The following is a 23,682-nucleotide window of genomic DNA, read 5'->3' as shown; positions in this document are numbered from 1 at the left end:
TTCCTCCAGGCCAGAAGTACCGGTAAATCCCTAATGAATAATGAATGATTTTCCTTGTAAATGGAAGTTGGGTTTTGAGGTCTTGGACCCTTGGTATATTCCATAGGTGAAGGTAGATCTTGAAACTTCATTGAATTCTCTACGTTCTGGTACTATAGAGACGACATTGTGGCTTTCTACTGTTTAATCATGTGAAGGTTTAGAGATTTGTCTAGAATGTACTAGAACAGAAGTAATTAAGTAAATTGATGCATACAGTGGGCAAGGATGAGCTTGGAAGAAATCTAGGACATGTTGGAAATTGCACACCTTGATTAGTAGTTGCAGTAGTAGGGGGGAGGGGATTAAAGTGGTCTCTTGAAGTTAGTTCATCAAAAGTTAAGCCCAACAGGTATAATGTACCCTGTAAGTTCATGGGTACTGGTAGTTGCACCTCTCGGGGTCCCATAATGAAGCAAAAAATAATCTTGTCTTAGTAAAAGGAGTTCATGAAATGGCTGTCAGTGTTTAGTGATTCAGTGAAAATCATAAACTTTGCCAAATCTAGTCTAAATTAAAGGATGCAGACAGTGAGCGTACACATTTTTTCTCACTGAAGTGCATTGGTTGTCACAGCAAAGTCATGGTTAAGTATTTTTAGACTATGCGAAGTCCAGCAGTTATTTGTGGACATTTACTAATGAAACTGCTTAATTGCTCCCAGTTTTCCTGACTGCTGAAATGAAGGTTCATCAGTTGCATGGAAAGGTAACTAGCAACATGTCAATAATATCTTTAATGGCAATTATTTTGCATTGTATTTCATGTTCCTAAGATGTCATAACCCTGGGTGTTTGAAATTAGTGATTATCATTTAATGTAGCTGCAGAATATATGCATCATGCGTGACTTTAAAACAGCTTTAATGATATAGATGGTGTGTGAACTGTCAGTTTGGAGCCATTGTTCTAGTGTCTTGATCGTCAGTGAGAAGCTGTTTGGCTTTGAATTAGATATATCCTATTCTCTCTCTAATATTGGGTACTTGTAGTTCAGGATATTGTATGAAAGAAACTGTTACTACATATGGCAGGTTAAATTGAAGATTATAATGAAGCTTAAGAGCAGGGGTGGGCAAGTTCATCGATAGGAAGAGTCACATACAATAGTTTTCATGCATTTTTGAATGTTCAAGAGCCACAGACTATTTAAATTTTTTTTTAACATTAAATTTATCTTAAGTACTTTTCTGATTAATAAATACTTATCTACACTGCTACTGCTGCAAGCATGTAACTTGGGTGTACTGCATGAAGAGTGATGGCGCAGAGTCCAGTTGCATCATCCATACTTGTTTAAAACGTTTTGATTATGTTTAGAGTTTAAACAGCAGTTTGGATACAATGCATATGAATGAAAAATTAGACATGTGCAACATCTGGTTATCTTTGTTGCACATGTGTGTAATTTTAAATCTTGTCAGTGTTGTATACATGTACAATGCATATGGATGTTTGAAAAGAGAATGTGAATTACGCATATAATTTATATATATATATAATTTTTTTTTTTTTTTTTTCCCAACAAGTCGGCCGTTGATACTGATACTGGTACATAGTATACTACAGATTAATATAAAATTTTAGGAAAAATGGCAATGAAACATTGTCTTGGGAGCTGCAGTTTGCCTACATTTGCTTAAAAGCAAGAGAGATTTGGGAACCAACATTAGTAGGTGGATGAGAGAAAAGATTTGAATTGTGAAAGGTGGAGGATAATTTCCTGGTACCAGCAATGCAGAGCATGAAGCCATAACTTTTTAACTAGCATAAGCTATGTAAAATTTAAAATATTTTAGTGGTAAATGATTGGAATATAATAAAGCTAAAACCAATTGGAACTTGTCCACTTAAATGTTCAGTATTTATAATATTTGATACAGCATAAAGGCTTCTTTCAGTCTGTGGGTTATTGTGTATTGTACCTTTTTATTTTTGTAACTACGAAAACTGTAGGTACACTGTAAAATTGCTATTCACAAATAGGGAGTTCAGTGATGTAAATATTTGATCAGCTTTCATATTTTACTCTAAGCTACATAACGTTTTCATGACCATTTGAAAATTGCAAGGAACGCTGTAATCCACAAGATCCAAAAAAAAAAATTGCGCACTTAAGTTAAAATCTTTGTATTGCCATATGTAAGCTTTAAAATCGTGCAAAAAAAAAAAATTGACAGTTTCTCAAAGTTGCTTGGAATTCCCTGTCGGTGCCAGATAGGAAAACGAGGTAAAATAATTTCATTCACCATTGCCACAATTAGTGAGGTCTAGTGTTTCCTTCTCCCACTTATTTTTTTTCAAATGACTCATACATTCTTTTCCTTTTTTATTTCATTTTTTTTTTTTTTTTTATTACACTGGTCCAGAAATGCTGATTATAGTAAGCATTCTCTCCAAATTGTATGTCAGCTCATCTACAGACGAATAAAAGTATGATCCAACGCAAAGTTCTTTAATAGTACTTTTAGCCTTTTAAAAATTACATTTGCCTTGTTAATATATCACACATTGTGCTCCTCAGTACTTTTATATAATGATACTGATCATTTTTTTTTTTTATGACCACTGGATCTACTTGTAAGAAATGTTAGCTTCAAATTGCTTATTGACTAATTTTCCTGTCTAGTACACACTTTTTTTGTAAATAGTAACTAAATTTATAACTTACAGTTTTTCAGCCCATCTTGCTGTTACAGTTATCTATAATATATGAATGTTAGAGCAGGCTTGCCACAGTTTGTTGAACTTGCATATTCATATGGTATACATGTTCAGTCTTGAGGTTTAATAATTCATCGTGTAGCTGTCAGCCCAATTGCTTTTAACATATTTTTACAAACCTTTGTAAATTGTATTATGTAATCAACCACAATACTGTACTTAAATGCTCAACTTTCATATTTTCTTGGCTGACATAACCTTGGATATGATTTGGTGCAAAAAAGAGCACTTGGATGTGTAGGTATGATTTTCTGCAATATAACATTGATTATAATTGCATTTGCACAGGATTTAGTGCCAGTTTCTAGATTCTGAATTCCCAGTTTTTCTAGAAACTGAAGTTAGTGTTTAATACATATTGCAATAATAATGCTACAACTGAGAATGATCACTTACAACTACATTATTGATAAATATCCCTTTAAAGATTTTTTAATACTTTAAATTTTATGGGAATGGGTGTGGGTTAACTCGAAACTTTGTCAACTGATGTGAATTAGCTCTGTCATATCTATTTTTGTGCCTGTTTGAAGTTTACTTTTGCTGTTTACATAACTCATTTCATTTCTTTACTCTTACATTGATGAAAATTTGCTTTAAACCCTATTATGGGAATTAAAGTATGCTGGTGAATTGCATCCTTGGTAATGTATGAAAGGCTGATGGGCTTTTAAAATGAAGTAATTAAATGTTTATAGATGCATCCATGGTAAATATACTTCCCTGTCTATACCCAATAGTATTTTGTAATATATAATTTTTAACTTAAATCTTAAAAATAGTACAGTGGACCCTTGGTTATCGGCCGTAATCCATTCCAGAAGCGAGGCCTAAAACCGAAAACCGAAATAATATTTCCCATAAGAATTAATGTAAATACAATTAATCCGTTCCAGACACCCAAAAATATTCACAGAAAAAGTAATTTTTTGAAGATTAATTATAGTTTTACATACACAAAACAATGAGAACTAAATAAAATAAATACATGGAAGATAGGAAGGAGGAGAGAGGCTTGAGTCACTGTACCCCTGCAACTCGCTCCACTTTGCACACATGTCCTTAATCACTGAAGAAGGCACATTCTCCCCTCTCCCTCCCTCCCTCTGAAGCAATTTACTCAGCTGTGGTCTGTTGCTGTTCCAGATGAAGGTCTTGTAGCTCTACCTTCTACCACCATCACTAACACCTATCACCATCACTAACACCCTCTACCACCATCACTACTGCCCTCTACCACCATTACCACCATCACTACAACCCTCTACCACCATCACTACAACCCTCTTCCACCATCACTACAACCCTCTTCCACCATCACTACAACCCTCTACCACCATCACTACAACCCTCTACCACCATCACTACCACCCTCTACCACCATCACTACCACCCTCTACCACCATTACTACCACCATCACAACCACTACCACCCTCTACCACCACCACTCTTGTACCTTGCTACAATTTTTCTTTAAATTCCATCGTGTTTCTCACTTTCTTTACTAAAGGAACTTTACTAGGAACTTTCTTTGGGGCCATGGTTACTTATTTCGTAGTTGCACTTAATAAATAACCATCAAAAACTATGGATTATAGCGAAATGTTTGAATGAATGAGCAGAAGCTTCCTCACTCACCCAGACACGGCCAGATTGACGCGCGAGCGGCGGTGGGTTGACGAGTCCCATACAGCCGATAAGCTAAATAATGGCCGATAACCGGAAGCCGAAAAACCGACTGATAACCGAGTTGGTGGATAAGCGGAACGGCTGATAACAGGGTCCACTGTATAATCATAATGATTGCATTTATAAATTCAGCCTCCCCTCACTCTAGCACTGAATGCCTTGCATGTTTAGTGCTGTGCATTAAAATAAGAATCGCCCTATTTTATTTTTTCCTAAGATATGCTTTTCCAGATATTAATAATTTAGTTATTACTTGAAATACCTTTAATTTTGCAGAGCCATATGACATGGTTGCTGCATGATGGAGTAATACAGTAAGTGTCATACAGTACAGTACTTCGTTATTTAGCCTCGTGTATTTAACCTGCATAATGCCTTGTTAGTACGGTAAGTGCTTCATAGTTTGTAATGTATGTGTATACCTCAATTTCATCATGCTCAGTATTGTATTTGCCAACTGTGCTCCATTTTAGTATAGCTGTTGTCATCTGCTGTTATGACAGTAATATTCGCCTTGTATTTCATTTACTTATCCCTCTGCTGTGTCATTTACTAATTAATTATTCTTAAAATCTTGAATCCATTTGTTTATATTAAATGTTAGGATAATGCCCATACTTTGATTTTTGGTATAAGTAAATGTTAGCCATTGAATGATGAAGTATGTAAATGTTTTTCAGCATGTACTGTGTGATTCTGGACTACAGTTGGGTTAACAGATGGTTACCCTGGTGCTTTTTTTTTCTAATGCAGACACCCATTAGATGGTTATATCGAGTTGCAATTTTCTGCAATATATGAACACTTGGCTTTAAAGAGTTCAATTCATCTATTTGCCTCTCATGTGCCTGACAACTCGAATTGTCAATTTCTCTCTTCTGCCTGACAGTTCAAATTGTTTTGGTGTTCTGTTAATTTTTTTATTAAAACTTTAGCTTTTTGTCACAGTGCAGTGTTTTCTCCAGGTTTAGACAGTAATATGGACTCCAGCTGCTTCCTTTGAAAAATGAAGTTAGTGCTTGTATTGGTTGAGATATTCTTGCATTATTTTCAGAACCATTCAATGCTTGAGATCATAGGATATCAAATTCATTGAGGATGGAATTTTATTTACTGCAGTGGAACTATTCATAAAAGGCCATGTGCCATTAAGAGAATTGTTAGGGCTATGTACAGCTGTAGGTGGTACCTTTATACCTTTGGTATAAGTGTTTTAATTTAAAAATAATAACTAATATATACGCACACACATGCACATACACCGGCAAGTTTGGCCTATTTGCCAGGAGTGTTTTCTGCCGAATCAGCAGAATCGGCAAAATCACTCTAAACGTAACAAAATTATATATTTAACTGATTTCAAGTAATATTACATTTAAATTGACCTATGATATATTTAGCAAAAAGAAAATTACATGATAGATTTGGTCCAAAGTATAAATTTTTCTGCATTATTGTCAATGAAAAACCAATATCAATATGTAAAGAATTTTTTTGGAGAAGTCCAATTTTTTAAGAGTTCGGCTTATTAGGCAAATAAATACACACACAGACACACACACACACACAGACACACACACACACACACACACACACACACACACACACACACACACACACACACACACACACACACACACACACACACACACACATACATACATATTAGAGAATAGATCCCTGACTGTGATACCCTATCCCCAGTAGGTTAAAAATGTATGATACAGTAGTCATATCTTTGATCATTAAGGTAAACTGTCTGTTTAAGCTACATTAGGTACAAGGGTCTTACTTTTTTAATGTTTCTTCCCTAGCTGAAAATTTCCTTAGTTATATTTTACTCTAACCTAAGAGCATCTTTGGGGGACCAAAAGAGAACTACATGAAAATATGGTGCTTTACTCAATTTATTTGAGCATTTACATGTTAAGAGTGACGGAAGGAGTAATGAAAATGGCCTGTTATTTCATTTTAAATGTCATTTAATACATGTGTTAAATCTCTTTAAATTGTAGTTTTTCTAATATAGACTTACAATATTACCTTAATAAAATTTAGTTTTTTTGTTAGTTTTTCAGTGAAATGGTGTTTATAAATTGCATGTGATGAATACTCGAAACCAACCTCAAGCTGACAGTTTGTCCTGATGTATTCTTTTTCCTCTTTTGTAGTGGGAGTCACTTTACAGAATTCCTCATTTCACCTTCCCATTACTATTACCTTACATTTCCTTTGAATCTGATTTCTTCCCACTCTTCTAGGCGCTGTATGACCCTTATGGGATTAGCGCTTCCTACCAAATATGATCTCAGTACTAATGCTTTTTTTACCCCTTAGCAGTGATGAGTGACTCCCATGGGTGAGCACTTTACTGGGCATTTACAATTTTATACTGCATTTACCCTGAGTTTACTTAAATCCCTATTTTAGGGATTAGTGTCCTTGATATTCATATGTATGGTAATTAGTCGTGCTTAGCTATGTAAAGTCAAGACTTTACATGAACTGCATAAATATAGCATAATAATTTTTTGGAGGCAAGTGGGTGTAGCAAGATGAATAGATAACTTTATATAATGCAATGTTTTTACACGTCATGCCTTTCAAGGGGTTTTGATGCCGTTGAATCGTGATCCAAGGAACTTGAGTTGTTTTTACCTTGGATCAGCTGGATATTCCTAATCCTAATTCCCTATGATCCTTATATATAATGGTTTCCCTATTATAGTAATATCCTGACTCACTCTCACGGAAGAACAAAGGGAGCCTGAATGTATTCTAATTCCCTCAGGCTCTTTAAGACCCCTTCGGGTTTAGTCCTCCAAAATTAAACTTGATTGCCTGCCATTTCACAGGCACTGTATGACCCTTGGGGGTTTAGTGTTTCTGAACACCTGCTACAGCAGGGAAGGTCTTTGAAAAGGTATGTTTGGCACTGAATTCCTTTCAAAAATTCACAAGGGAGGTTGATGGCGAGAGGCTCTTGTTCCAAGGCCCCTCAAGAGGTTCCTTGATGCTGGTGAGGGGTTCAAGAAATTAATTTGTTTACTATTTGGATTGAACTTGATTACTTCCCCTTTCTCAGGTGCTGTATGACCCTATGGGTTTAGCGCTTTCCCTTAAATATCTTTAAAATAACTGAACTCGCCGTCTTAGATCACCCAGGCACTATGACTCCTACGGGTTTAGTGTTTTCACCAGTTTAAAAGCCCTACATGCCACCGAAGCTTCGGCTTTAGATTTGAGTTATATCAGTGTATTCCACGTGGCTATAATTTTTTATTTATTTATTTATTTGAACATGATAGAGAAGTACAAGGAATACAATTTTTAAAGTGCAGCATGCCAAAGCCCCTTGTATGCAGAGCATTATGGGCAGGCTTCCCCTCAAGGAAGGTTCCTTGATGTTGGTGAGGGGCTCTTGATTTAGGGAATTAGATCTGTGCTCCAGTTCCCCGAATTAAGCCTGAATGCCTTCCACATCCCCCCCCCAGGCGCTGTATAATCCTCCGGGTTTAGCGCTTCCCCCTTGATTATAATATGGGCAGGCTTAAAAATAACTTAAGATTAGCTAAGCAATGATATATTCAGTGGTACAAAATATTGTAAAACAGATAACAATTTAGTACAAATGAGTATTACAAAGACAGGTCATTTACTGTGTTGCTGTGTAATCAGTAGAATGGAGTATTATGTTAGGTAATGAAGTTAAATAGTAATAGTTTGATTGGGTCACAGATTGACATTTATGAGATACAATAATATTGATTTTCCAATATAAAAAGATTGATTTTACGACCCTTATGTTCTCGCTCGAGAAGTTCCGTGATGCTGGTGGTTATTACATGAAGCAATAAACCCGTAGGGATTGTACAGTGCCTAGAGGAATGACGCATTCAGACTAAGAAACGAGCGCAGGTTCAAATACTGAGATCACAAGTCCTTTACCAACATCAAGGAACCTTCGAGGGTGTTGATGACCCTGGTAGGTTTAGCGCTTCCTTTTGATTATAATGCTGTATAGCCCTTGTGGATTAGGGCTTCTTTTTTTTTATAATTATTTTGATTATAATAATCGAGGGTGTTAATGCCGGTGATGGGCTCATGATCTAAGGAATTAGACCTGTGCTCCCCTTTCTAGAATCGAACATGACCAACACGGTTTGCGGTTGTTTTGTGAAAATACTCTCATCATACGGAGGCAACTACACGGACTGTCCATCAGCGTGCTGGCAGGATTCCCTTGTGACCTCCACTTCTAGAAAACACTCGCTGACCTCACAAAGTCCCACCGCTGATGCTGACTTTTTAAGACTAACGTTGCACTAACTTTGATTTAAATTTTCCTATTGCCCTCCCTAGCCCCACTAACTGCTAACCTCGCACATCCTCGCCCATCCTTCCTACCTTTCACACAACCATGCAGTGCTGCATGGCCCTACCGGGATTATAATTGGGACATCCAATGGGTCAGCTGACGCTTATTGCACTCCATCCCCTCAAGGGAGGTTCCTTATGCTGGTAAAGGGTTCTTGCTTCAAGGAACTGAAATTGTCCTCGTCCTTGCATGAAACCCAGACGCTGTATGACTCCTACGGGTTGAGCGCTTTCCCCTAAACAGTGCTGCTGCTTCAAGGGAGGGGGAGGAGATGCTGATCAATTGCTCTTGATCCGAGGTACTGGCGTTTCCCTCCCCTTCATTGGATTGAACGTAATTGTATCATTTTCCAAGTTCTGTTTAATTTACCTGTTTGGCGCTTCACCGTGTAAATATTAATTGTTTAAATTTTATACGACACTTGCATTGGTAAGCATGTGTTGAAAAACTATGATATAGAGCTGTATAGTCCTTGTGGCTTAGCGCTTCTTTTTGATTATAATAATATGATGTAGAGAATTGGACTTGTAATCCAATTTCTTGAATTAAGCCTGGATGCCAACCATTCCCAGGCAGTGTCCCCTCAAGGAAAGTTCCTTGATGTTGGTGAGGGGCTCTTGATTTAGGGAATTGGATCTGTGCTCCAGTTCCCCGAATTAAGCCTGAATGCCTTCCACATCCCCCCCAGGCGCTGTATAATCCTCCGGGTTTAGCGCTTCCCCCTTGATTATAATAATAATCCCAGGCAGTATGACCCCTAAGATTTTAGCGCTCCCCATGAATGTAATGACTAAATATGAAGGGAGGTGCCAACATGCCAGCCAGGAGCTTGCCAGCAATGGAACTGGAGTTAATCTTTCCTTGGATCGACGCAGCGCTGTATGACCCTTGTGAGTTTAGCGCTTGCTTCTGACTATATGTTAAGTAAAAGGACACAAGTGCAACTGATGTGACATTTTATTGTGGCAACGTTTCGCTCTCCAGGAGCTTTATCAAACCGGGCGCTGTATAATCCTATGGGTTTAGCGCTCCCCCGTGATTATAATAATTTATCAAGTCGGCTTGATAATGTCACATTAGTTGCACTTGTGTCCTTTTACCTAACATATTGTCGGTAATTCTACCAACATTAATACAACTTAATTATGAACCCCGACCTGTGGGTTAAGCAAGTTACATTAGTAATAAACAGTTGACAAAATGATTGATTCGGGCCTTCTCAAGGGAGGTTCCTTGATGACAATGAGGGGCTCTTGATCCAGGGAACTGGACCTGACTTCCCTTTCCTAGAGTCAAATCTGAATGTCTCCCATTTACCTCCCCCAAGCACTGTATGACCCTTACGGGTTTAGCTCTTCTATGGATGGGAGGACCCTTGTGGGCTTAGCGCTTAGTTCCCCTCAAGGGAAGTTCCTTGACGCTGGTGAGTGGCTCTTGATCTAGGGAATTGGATCTGTGGTCCGGTTCCCTGAATTAAGCCTGAATACCTTCCATCCCCCCACATGCGCTCCCCATGATAATAATAATAATAATAATAATAATAATTAGTTGTTAGTTATGATTCTAATTCCCTCAAGGAAGGTTCCTTGATGCTGGTGAGAGGCTTTTGATCTAGGGAACTGGATCTGGGCTCCAGTTCCCTGAATTAACCCTGATTACCTTCCATCCCCCCCCACAAGCGCTGTATAATCCTACGGGTTTAGCGCTTCCCCTTAATTATAATAGTAATATGATTCTAATAATAATAATAATAATAATAATAGATTAGATTTTGATAATATGATTCTAATAACAATAATAATAATAATGTGGATGGGAGGTGTGTGAGCGGCCGCGTGGCGGCGCTGGTGGTGCCGCAGCCGCAGCCGCCGCAGCCGCCGCCGCAGGTAGTGTCGTCTGCTGCTCAGTTGATGGTAAACACAGGCGATGGCAGGTGTTGCTCCACCCCCGCCCGCACGCGGAGTGACACTTCGTAAGCGGATAAAGGATTAATACCTTCGTATCATCACACAATGTCGCTGAGGGTGAGTGGGTCAGTGGCCGGAGTGACGACTGTTATGCGGTTATTGATTTCAGGAGTGACTGGCGTGCAATACATTGTCTGCAGCGGCAGTTGCTAGGAGCGTCTCTGACTCCATGCTCTCATCTTCAAGTATTCATGAGGTTTGTGCAGGTTATAGTGTGTCAATGATGGGTAGGTATGGGTATTGTGCGCTTTGTCTGTAAGGAATTGCTGGGAGCTAGGTTGTGACCGCACCCATGATAGTGACGCAGGTCACACACGCAGACAGGTCGACACAGACAGTCTACATACACACACGCATGCAGACTAGTCTACATATACCACGTAGACCAACCTACACAACACACTGACCAATCTACACACCATGCAGAGCAGTCTACACATATACCAGTCTACACACACATACCAGTCTACACACTTACACCAGTCTACATACACAGACTAGTCTACAAAATGCTGAGAGGAATTGACAAAGTGAACAGGGGCAGAATGTTTCAGAGATGGGATACAGGAATAAGAGAGCACAACTGGAAGTTGAAAATACAGATGAGTCGAAGAGACCTTAGGGTTGTCAGGAAGTGGAACAATCTGGAGAGTGAAGTAGTACACACGGGATCCATACATAGGAGCCGGGAGAGTGGTCTTAGGGTTGTCAGGTGGAATGACCTCGAAAAAGTGGAGGAAAATTCCATATATAGTATTAATAATAGGTACGATATGGCCCACGAGGCCATTGATTCTCTCACTCTGAACTGTTAATCCGAAATCAGTTAAGATTTGAAGTGGTGAGAGGGATAAACAGACAAGAGGCACAACTTCATAGTGGACTCGGTTAAGACTGGGGTACCCGAAGTAGTAGTTACGGTGATATACAACCCGACACCTAATAAAATGAGACACAGGCAGGAGTATGATCACAACCACCGAGCGATGGTTGACGTCATCACAGAAGCCAGGAGTGCTTAGAGGGCTACAGCGAATCTATTTTTAATGGGAGATTATTATTATTATTATTATTATTATTATTATTGTTATTATTATTTAAGATTCGCCGGTATTCTCCCGGCCCGGGCCTTTTCCAAGTGGTGGCCCGGCCTTGGCTCCCTCTTTAGGGAGTGTCTGAGACCTAAGTCTCCCATGGGAGGAGGCACAAGTACCTCCTCATCTTTGGGACCAATTGTCCCCAGGCCTAGCCACAAGCTAGGCCTCTGGTCTGCCATCCCCCCCAAGGGGGCTAATGGGAATGACAGGCTTGTGAGCTGCAAGCTTGGGCTCAGGTACCTACCCAACCCTAGAAGGGCTGGGCATGGTGTCCTTAATGGGAGATTTCAACCATAGAGAAATAGATTTGGAGAAGAACCAGGATCCACATGGGGGACTGGAGACATGGAGGGCCAAGTTGATGGAAGTCATTAGAGATTTTTTTTTTTTGAGTTAACATGTTTAGCATTACTACAAGAGAGATGAGCCAGCGAGACTGGACTTAGTATTTACTGCAGATACATCTGACATAATTGAAATAGAATATGAGAGTCCTCTGGTTACTAGTAATCATGCAGTTCTGAACTACGAATGCCTAGTGGAGCTAAAGTTAGAGGGAAGTACGGCAGGCGGAGGGCGTGAGAAGCCAGACTTAAGGAGGGGAAACTTTGAGGGTTTCAGAGAATTCCTGAATGCAGTGAATAGGGATAAAGAAGTGAAAGTCAGTGTAAGAGATGGACTACATAGCTTGAAAATGCTGGGAAGCTAAGACGACCATATCAAGATGATGTGGAATAAGTAAAGACAGGTATACAGATAGGTAAACCAAAAGAAGTGCAACAGTGCAGAAAAATTACAGAAGGCAAAGGACAGACGAGAGCAGATAAGTGAGTAGATTGGCCAGAAACGAATATAATGGGTTTGAGAACGACATAGCAGCAACATCCAAGTCTGAACCAAAACTGCTTCACAGCCGCATCAGAAGAAAGATGACAGAAAAGGAACAGGTAATTCGACTGAGGAAGGAAGGAGGAGAGCTCAAGAACAATGGCAAAGTTAAAAAATTGTTGATAAAACGATTTGAAAAGGTCTTAGTGAAAACTGGGGAAATACCAGAGCGACTAAGAAACAGTGGATCACTGACAAGTACTGCGTGTCATCCACACAACAGGGATGGGGGGAAAGGTATTCTAAGAAACTTTTGAAGGACCTGGTTACATCAAGGGCATTGAGACCTGACAAGGTGTCACCATGGATTCTGCGAGAGGGTGCAGAAGCATTGTCTAAATCACTAGCTGTGATCTACAGTGAGTTATTGGTTACGGGACGGTTTCCAGAGATCTAAAAGACAGCCTATGTAATCTCTGTATTTAAGAAAAGAGACGGGCAGGCAACTACGGACCAGTTTGTCTGACATGCATACCTTGCAAGGTATTGGAGAAAATAAGGGGGAGTGATATAACACTTGGAGAGAAGTGGATTCGCAGACAACTATCATGGGCGTAGGGATGGAAAATCTCATCTTACTAACTTACTGGAGTTCTATGACAAGAGTTACAGATATGCGACAGGGTTGAGTGGATTGCGCTTACTTAAACTGTAACAAGGAGTTTGATAATGACCCCTATAAGAGGTTGGGCCAGCAACTTGTGATGCAGGTGTGATTAAAAGGGAATGTGCTCCGTTAGATCCAAGGAAGCAGAGTGACTGTCGGGAAAGAAACATAAGAATGGGGAAGAGTAACAAGTGGGGTTCCGCAAGGATCGGAATTAGGACCAGTAGTTTCTGGTTTATATGAATAACATTCTAAATAGGATTGATTCAGATATATCCCTCTTTGCTGATGTAAAACTGATAAGAATAAAAACAGATGAGGACAAGGAAAGGCTCCAAGGGATCTGGATACATTGCAAGTGGTATACCTGGAGGGGGGTTTCGGGGGACAGCGCCTCAAATCAGGACGGTGGATCGGCCTGATTAACCAGACTATTACTGCTGGCAGCACGCAAACCGACGTACGAACCACAGCCCGGCTTGTCAGGTACTGACTTTAGGTGCCTGTCCAGCTCCAGATTTTGGACTAGTCCCTCTAGGATTTTCCAAGTGTATATTATCATCATGTATCTGCGTGGTAGGATAAGAGGTTGCTTGAATTCAACCCCAGTAAATGCAAGGTCATGAAACTTGGGGAAGGAGCAAGAAGACCGGAAATGGGGTGTTGACTAGAGGGACAGAGGCAGCAGACCTCACTCAAAGAGCAAGACTGGGTTTAGCATACTGCACGGTGTATCGCCAGAGCCGAATAACCTCTGCAGACAATGCTCTTCTGGCAAATCTTAGAATGGGCTTCAGGAATCTCTACAGTCTTTCCGGATCCTTTACATAACGTACGGCAGGCCAATCTTGGAGTATGTAGCACCAGCATGGAACCCGTACCTGGAAAAGCTTGTTTAGAAAATGGAGAAAGTGCAGAAGTATGCAACGAGGCTTGTTCCTGAGCTAAGGGGAGTATGAGCTACTAGGAAAGGCTAACGGAATTTAATCTAATGACATTGGAGGACAGAAGAACCAGGAGAAACATGATAACATACAAAATACTCAGGGGAATTAATAAGGTAAACATGGATAGGCTATTTGAGAGGTGAGAAACGTTCTCGGGAACACCGTTGAAGTTAGTCACAGATTAGCCACAGGGATGTTAGGAAGTATTTTTTCAGTCACAGAGTTGTCAGGAAGCGGAATAGTCTGGGAAGTGATGTAGTGGAGGCAGGATCCATACATAGCTTTAAGAAGAGATATGATAAAGCTCATGGAGCAGAAAGTGTGACCTTGTAGCGGCCAGTGAAGAGGCGGGGGGGGGGGGAGCTGTGACTCGACCCCTGCAACCACAACTAGGTGAGTGTACACACACACACACACTGCAGTGGATCAGGGAATACCTGTCGGAAAGACATAAGCGAGTCATGGTACGTGAGGTGTCGGAGTGGGCGCCTATGACGAGCGGGGTTCCACAGGGGTCAGTCTTAGGACCGGTGCTGTTTCTGGTATACGTGAACGACATGATGGAAAGAATAGACTCGGAAGTGTCCCTGTTTACAGATGTAAAATTGATGAGAAGAAATCAGTCGGACGAGGACCAGGCAGAACTAGAAAGGGATCTGGACAGGCTGCAGGCCTGGTCCAGAAACTGGCTCTTGGAGTTCATCCCCACCAAGTGCAAAGTCATGAGGATTGGGGAAGGGCAGAGAAGACCGCAGACAAAGTACAGTCTAGGGGGGCCAGAGACTACAAACCTCACTCAAGGAAAAGGATCTTGGGGTGAGTATAACACTGGGCACATCTGAGGCGCAAACCTAAGAATAGCATTCGGACATATCAATAAGGAATCGTTCAGGACCCTGTACACCTGTATGTCAGGCCTATATTGGAGTATGCCGCACCAGTTTGGAACCTACACCTAGCCAAGCATGTAAAGAAATTAGAGAAATTGCAAAGGTTTGCAACTAGACTAGTCCCGGAGTTGAGGGGCATGTCCTACGAGGAGAGGTTAAGGAAATCGACCTGACGACACTGGAGGACAGGAGAGATAGGGGGGATGTGATAACGACATATAAAATACTGAGAGAATTTGACAAGGTGGACAGACAGGATGTTCCAGAGATGGGACACAGCAACAAGGGGTCACAATTGGAAGTTGAAGACTCGCATAAATCACAGGGATGCTAGGAAGTATTTCTTCAGCTACAGAGTTGTCAGGAAGTGAAATAGCCTGGGAAGTGATGTAGTGGAGGCAGGATCCATACGTAGCTTTAAGAAAAGGTATGATAAAGCTCATGGAGCAGGAAGAGTAACCAGTGCCGACCAGTGAAGAGGCAGGGCCAGGAGCTGTGAATCGACCCCTGCAACCACAACTAGGTGAGTGCGCGCACGCGCACACACACACACACACACACACACACACACACACACACACACACACACACACACACACACACACACACACACACAGGAGCTATGTCTCGACCCGTGCAACCACAAATGCGTGAGTACATACACATACTCTCACTAAGTTGGACTGAGAGAAAAATGCAAAGTTATAAGAGGAAAAATGTGTGGATGTGCATGGGGTGCCACAAGGTTCCATACTTGCCCCAATAATGTTTCTAATTTACATAAATGATTTACCAGAAATAAAAAAGAATATAAATATGTTTGCAGATGACACAAGTCTTATTTAAATTTAATACTAAAATGAGTAAATATTTGCAAGAGGATTTGGATACATTAAGCGCATGGAGCGATAGATTGTTGATGGAGCCCAGTAATAGAAAGTGGAGTGAAAGCAAGCCACACGAGGAATATAGACTGTGTGACAAACTACTGAAAGCATCAAATAGAGAGAGGGATCTAAGAGTTAGAAAAAAAAAATCACCAGAAGTTCATATAAATGTTGCGAGAAACTTGTATGCTACACTGCAAACTACGAAATAGCTTTCAGTTGTATGAATGATGAAATGTTAGGCTAAAATTGCAGTTGTGTGGTGCCCACACATGCAAAACACAGATAAGAGCTACAAAATGGCTGCCAGAGTTGAGCAATATGAATTATGATGAAAGGTTGAACACATTAAAGATACCCATGTTGGTTGATTGGAAGACAAGAGGAGACATGATAACTGTGGAAATTTTTTACATGGTTTCCTAAAGGTAGAACATATAAGTAAATAATATAATTGCGTATTAAAATGTGATGCTATTTGGACCCTTCGAGAAATTTAAGTGAGGGGGACGCCATTTTGAATGTGTGAACACTAGTTGTAGTGGGAAATTCTGTTAATCGGGGGTTCTCGGAATCCTAATGGGGTGTATTGGCCTCAATTCATAATTTAAAAATTGCTGAAAAGTTCCTGCTGAAGAATTGGGACAGGAAATTTGCGGGACCTCAAGAATTGCGTGTGGAAGACGAAAATAGAGGACTTCAATGAATCCATCCCAACAACACACCATAGTTAAGTAACGATTACCCATAATGTACAGTAGTTTTTGCATTGGCCATAAATTCTAGCTGCCAGGGGTTAAGTTAGGGTGTGGTCCATCAGCATTAAGTATCTTCCAGTAATTAAATAGTATCTAGCAACACAAAGTTCTTTTCTAATATCACCATTGTATTATATGTATTGTACTAATAGTTATATTTTTGTGTACCCAGCAAGCAATCCTAATTCAATACAGTCCACTAAACTTCAATGTACTGAGTAGCTGGTTTGAATATTATAATCATTAATTTAATGTCAGGTCTAGCTTTTTGTGAAAGTGGAGAGGAAGTGGGCATTCGAAGGAGTTGCAGTTCAGTGACCTACTGTGATTTAAGTCCCACTTAACCTCGCCGAAATTACTAGAAGGTAATAATTCAGGTAATGTCCTGTAAACCTCCTGCAGGTGATTTGCTAATAACAATAATTATAATTTTTCACAATAACCACATATAAGGTCTTGATAGAACTTGAAAGAGTAGATAAAGAAGATTTCTTAGTGCCTACAACAAGGATAGTAAGAGGCCACAGTTATTATGAATTGAGGAAATGGGGAGTGGAAAGAATAGTAGAAAATTGCTCTTTTCAAATGGAAAGGTTGACTGGTGGAATGCATTAAAGGAGGAATTAGTAAGTTCTGCAACCATTGGAAATTTAAAAATAATATATGATGAACAGAGTATTGAAGACAGGACACCGCGAACATAACTCTGCTCCTGTAGCCACTGATAGGTAATTACACAAGTGCAATATACGCCCATTTATATATGATACCTGTAAATATAACCCATTCATATATAACAACTGTAAATATAATCCTTTCATATATGACACCTGTTAATATAACCCTTTCATACATAACACCTGTAAATATAGCTCATATATGTATATACCGAAATCGGGCGTTGTATGCCGCCTACTTCAGCGCTATCTCGTGAATACTTTACGGTAATACTAACTCACTTGAATTAAAAGACGCCTCACGCATACAGGAAGACCCATGTGGACAGTTTTCCATCATTAGAATATAAAAATCACATGTGTAAGTAATAATGGTTTAAGGCAGCCTAGTATGTAACCAACATATCCACAAACCTCTTCGAATTAGACGGCTGTTTTCACATGCATTACAGGTCGATGCTTTCTGCCCAATCTAAGTTGTATAACCCATTCGGGCTTAGGTCTTCAGTGAATATAATAATAAAATAATTGCTTGATCCAGATATCTTCCTTTGAATCGAACCTGATTGCCTCCCACTCCCCAGGGATTTAGCGCTTCACCCTTTAAATAATGAAGCAAACAATCTCATAATGGAAAAAAAAGGAGTCACAGGCGACATTGAAATAACGTAGAAGATACTTGAAGTAGAGAAAAGCTGAAATGAGCTGACTCAGGTCAAGGATAGATAAATGTAAGCTAAAAACGCCCAGATGAGTCCAGGATTTGAGGAAGTAACTGAGAGAGAGAGAGAGCAGTTAGCGAGTGGAACGTCCTGGTGAACAAATAAGCGTAGATGAACCCAGTATATTTCGCCGCCTCTCAAGGGAGGTTCCTTGATGTTAGTGAGGGGCTCTTGATATAAGGAATTGGGCCCGTGCTTCCCTTTCTTGGATATACCTGGAATACATCCTATTCCCAAATCTGCACACAGAAATCACTCCCTACGAAAGTAAAAGACTGGGCAGGCGATGCAAAATGCTCCCAATTAAAAGTAGGGGCGCCATTGGTAAACTAAGAGAAAACACCATAAGTGTCCGGGGCCCAAGACTGTTCAACAGCCTCCCATCAACCACTATCAACCACTAGGGGAATTACCAATAAACCCCTGGCTGCCTTCAAGAGAGAGCTGGACAGATACCTAAAGTCAGTGCCGGATCAGCCGGGCTGTGGCTCGTACGTTGGACTGCGTGCGGCCAGCAGTAACAGCCTAGTTGATCAGGCCCTGATCCATCGGGAGGCCTGGTCATGGACCGGGCCGCGGGGGCGTTGATCCCCGGAATAACCTCCAGGTAACCCCCGGCGCTGTATGACCCCTTCGGGTTTAGCCCCTCTGAAGGTAATAATAATACTAATTATACATTATTTGCAATGTATATGAAGCAAGAGACATGGTGTAGGTCGATACATCACACTGGTTGATGAGTGGTTATGAGGCAAGAACCAGGAGCTGGAGTCTCACATTCCCAGGGCAGTATACTCATATATACATAGGCTCGACTACAAAAATTTCACCATCAAGAAGTAAGATAGTGCAAGACTTGGTAGTGCAGCCTATAGCTTACATTCAGTTGTATACAGTTTGTCAAGCAGTTGATTGACCAGTTTTTTTATTTTAATAAGGCGGAAGATGGAAGTATAAACACACAGTACAGTGTGATCCTTTATTGACAACGTTTCCGCTCGCACAATAAAGGATCACATTGTACTGCTTATAAGAACATAAGAACATAAGAACGAAGGAACACTGCAGAAGGCCTACTGGCCCATGCGAGGCAGGTCCAAGTCTCCTACCGGCTTAAGCCAATGCACCCAACCTAGACAGGTCAGGTCACATTGACTTAAGGGAGGAACACGGCAACCGACCTGTTAGCACAAGCTATCAGGTCTAACTCACACCCACCCACATCTACTCATGTATTTATCCAACCTATTTTTAAAGCTACACAACGTTCTGGCCTCTATAACGGTACTTGGGAGTTTGTTCCACTCATCCACAACTCTATTACCAAACCAGTACTTTCCTATATCCTTCCTGAATCTGAATTTTTCCAACTTAAAACCATTGCTGCGAGTCCTGTCTAGGCTAGATATTTTCAGCACACTATTTACATCCCCTTTATTTATTCCTGTCTTCCACTTATACACCTCAATCATATCCCCCCTAATTCTACGTCTTTCTAGAGAGTGCAGTTTCAGGGCCCTTAGTCTATCCTCATAGGGAAGGTTTCTGATACATGGGATCATCTTTGTCATCCTCCTTTGTACATTTTCCAGAGAATTTATATCCATTCTGTAATACGGTGACCAAAACTGTGCAGCATAATCTAAATGAGGCCTAACCAAGGATGTATAGAGTTGAAGAACAACCTGAGGACTCCTATTATTTATGCTTCTTGATATGAAGCCAAGGATTCTATTAGCTTTATTGCGAACACTTATGCACTGTTGTCTTGGTTTCAGATTACTGCTAACCAGAACTCCTAAATCTTTTTCGCAATCCGTAATATTAAGATCTACATTATTTAGTTTATATGTGGCATGGTTATTGTCCTGTCCAACATTTAGAACTTTGCATTTGTCTATATTAAACTGCATCTGCCACTTCTCCGACCACTGCATCAGTCTATTCAAATCTTCCTGGAGTGCTCGAATGTCCTCGTCAGAATGAATTCGACGGCCTATTTTGGTGTCATCGGCAAACTTGCCGATGTCGCTCTTTATGCCCTCATCTATGTCGTTTATGTAGATTGTGAACAGCAGGGGGCCCAACACTGACCCCTGTGGAACACCGCTCGTGACACTTCCCCACTCTGATTTCTCCCCATTTATGCAAACTCTCTGCTGCCTATTTGTCAACCATGCCTCTATCCAGGAAAAAATTTCTCCTCCTATTCCATGTGCTTTAATTTTCCTCAATAGTCTCTGATGTGGGACCCTGTCAAAAGCCTTACTGAAGTCCATATACACAATATCATATTCATTACCATGATCTACCTCCTCAAATACCTTAGTGAAAAAAGTTAATAAATTCGTAAGGCAGGAACGCCCCTTTGTAAAACCATGCTGAGATTCGTTGATTAATTTATGCTTTTCAAGGTGGCTACGAACTGCCTCGGCAATTATTGATTCCATAAATTTTCCCACTATGGAGGTTAGGCTTATTGGTCTATAGTTCGAAGCTAAGGACCTGTCACCTGTTTTGAAAATAGGTATCACATTTGCCATTTTCCACTTATCTGGCACCATGCCAGTTTGTAGTGATATGTTGAAAAGATTAGCCAAAGGTGTGCTAAGCTCCTCTTTACATTCCTTTAGAACCCTTGCATACAGTTCATCAGGGCCTGGGGATTTGTTAGGTTTTAATTTATCTATTTGCCTAAGGACCATGTCACTTGTGACCCTAATAGTGCACAGTTTATTATCGTCCTGTTCTACATAATTTATCATTACTGGAATATCGCTGGTATCCTCCTGTGTAAAAACTGAGAGGAAGTATGTGTTAAAAATTCTACACATTTCCTTATCACTGTCAGTGAGCTGACCCGAGGAACTTTTGAGTGGGCCTATCTTGTCCCTGATCTTACTTCTGTATACCTGAAAGAATCCTTTTGGGTTAGTCTTCGATTCTCTTGCAACTTTAACCTCATAATCTCTTTTTGCTTTTCTAATTCCCTTTTTTATTTCTCTCTTTAACTGAATATATCGATTTCTTAATTGCCCCTCTCCTCTTTTGATTTGCCTATATATGCCTCTCTTTTGACCAATCAGATATTTTAATCTATTGTTCATCCATTTAGGATCATTTTTGTTTGATCTGATTTCCCTATTTGGAACATAATTTGACTGAGCAGCTAGAACTATGCCCTGGAAAGCATCATATCGGCAACCATCACCACCTACCTGACCCTTAGTCAGGTCATTCCAGTTCAGCCCACCTAAGTAATTTTTCAGTCCTATGAAATCAGCCAAGCGAAAGTCAGGGACGGAGACTTGATTGCCATTATTAGGGGAATTCCATGATATGTTAAAACTGAGTGATTTGTGATCACTCTCCCCAAGCTCATCATTAACCTCAAGATTATTAATTAGTGTTTCCCTACTGGCAAGAACCAAGTCAAGGAGGTTATTTCCCCTAGTTGGCTCTGTCACAAACTGTTTTAAAAAACAATCCTGGATCGTATCAAGAAAGTCACCCGACTCTAAATTTCCTGTCAAATTGCTCCAGTCAATCTGTCTATAGTTGAAATCTCCCATTAGCACAACATTTTCGTGTGTAGATGCCTTACGAATTTCGTCCCATAGAAGTTTACTGCACTCCCTATCAAGATTTGGGGCCCTGTAAATCACACCCAAAATTAGTTTTTCTCGGCCCTCGAGAAGCTGTAACCAAACAGATTCAGTGGCTGACGCTTCTAATTTAATATCTTGTCTAACACAACAATTTAAATTGTCTCTGACATACATCGCTACTCCACCACCTTTCCTGTTGACCCTGTCAGTGTGGAATAATTTATAGCCTTGTATGTGACATTCAGAGGGCATCTCTCTATCTTTCAGATTGAGCCAGGTCTCTGTTATAGCAATAATATCTATGTTTCCTGCACTTGCAATTAATCTTAGCTCATCTATCTTATTTCTAACACTCCTGCTATTAGTATAGTAAACCTTAAGGGAGCTAGTCCCTTGCTGCCCTCTGCTGTCCCCCTTTGTTTGCTGACCTGTTCTATTGTCTTTATTTATAACTTCATGCTTATGTGTTTATACTTCCATTGTGTCGGTATTTTATACCATTTATTTCCAAGGCGGAAGATGGAAAGTCGTTGGGGTAATAGTGTGCCTGGGAAATAGAAAACAGTCAGGTTGAATCCATGGAATGAGGAGGTAAGTCCACTTCCTTGGATCAAAGCACCCTCCCCCCCTCACCGACATCAAGGCACCTCACTGAAGAAAGTATTTCCAGAGTAAAAAGTGTTATCTTAAGTGCTTTAAAGTCCAGCACTCAACCACCCTCCTCCATCCCCTCCACCCTCCTCTATCCCCTCCACCCTCTATCCCCTCCACCCTCCTCAATCCTCTCCACCCTCTATCCCCTCCACTCTCCTCTATCCCCTCCACCCTCCTCTATCTCCACCCTCTATCCCCTGCACTCTCCATTATCCCCTCCACCCTCCTCTATCCCCTCCACCCTCCTCTATCCCCTCCACCCTCCTCTATCCTCTCCACCCTCCTCTATTCCCTCCACCCTTCTCTATTCCCTCCACCCTCCTCTATCCCCTCCACTCTCCTCTATCCCCTTCACCCTCCTCTGTCTCCTCCACCTTCTATCCTCTCCACCCTCTTCTATCCTCTCCACCCTCTATCCTCTCCACCCTCTTCTATCCTCTCCACCCTCTATCCTCTCCACCCTCCTCTATCCTCTCCACCCTCTATCCTCTCCACCCTCCTCTATCCTCTCCACCCTCCTCTATCCTCTCCACCCTCCTCTATCCCCTCGACCCTCCTCTATCCCCTCCACCCTCCTCTGTCCCCTCCACCCCCCTCTATCCCCTCTACCCTCCTTTATCCCCTCCACCCTCCTTACCCCCTCCACCCTCATCTATCCCCTCCATCCTTCTCCATGCCCTGCACCCTTCTCTATCCCCTCCACCCTTTTTACCCCCTCCACCCTTTTTACCCCCTCCACCCTCCTACATCCCCTGCACCCTCCTACATCCCCTGCACCCTCCTACATCCCCTACACCCTCCTACATCCCCTGCACCCTCCTACATCCCCTGCACCCTCCTACATCCCCTGCACCCTCCTACATCCCCTGCACCCTCCTACATCCCCTGCACCCTCCTACATCCCCTGCACCCTCCTACATCCCCTGCACCCTCCTGCATCCCCTCCACCCTCCTACATTCCCTCCACCCTCCTACATCCCCTCCACCCTCCTACATCCCCTCCACCCTCCTACATCCCCTCCACCCTCCTACATCCCCTCCACCCTCCTACATCCCCTCCACCCTCCTACATCCCCTCCATCCCCTCACTGCCAATTCTCATTTTCCCAGTTTAATATTCTTACTTGGTTCTCAACGTCAGTTTCTTAAG

General features: G+C 41.2%; 1 protein-coding gene across 3 annotated transcripts in view; it reads left to right on the top strand.

Moving 5' to 3' along the window:
- Positions 1 to 10,708: 10,708 nt before the first annotated feature.
- LOC128685802 (ankyrin repeat domain-containing protein 29) overlaps positions 10,709 to 23,682 on the top strand; it is a 194,576-nt gene continuing 181,602 nt past the window's right edge. For 2 of the 3 annotated variants that reach the window (XM_053772460.2, XM_053772458.2), the window contains exon 1: positions 10,859 to 10,993. In XM_053772460.2, coding sequence (XP_053628435.2) covers positions 10,967 to 10,993 — 27 coding nt within the window. In that variant the 5' untranslated portion in view covers positions 10,859 to 10,966. The other variant, XM_053772459.2, reaches the window with a different exon arrangement.

This window comes from Cherax quadricarinatus, chromosome 23 (assembly GCF_038502225.1).
Source record: "Cherax quadricarinatus isolate ZL_2023a chromosome 23, ASM3850222v1, whole genome shotgun sequence".
Lineage (NCBI taxonomy): Eukaryota > Metazoa > Arthropoda > Malacostraca > Decapoda > Parastacidae > Cherax > Cherax quadricarinatus.
Note: the sequence above shows the minus strand (reverse complement) of the source record. Positions and strands in the feature narration are given on the sequence as shown.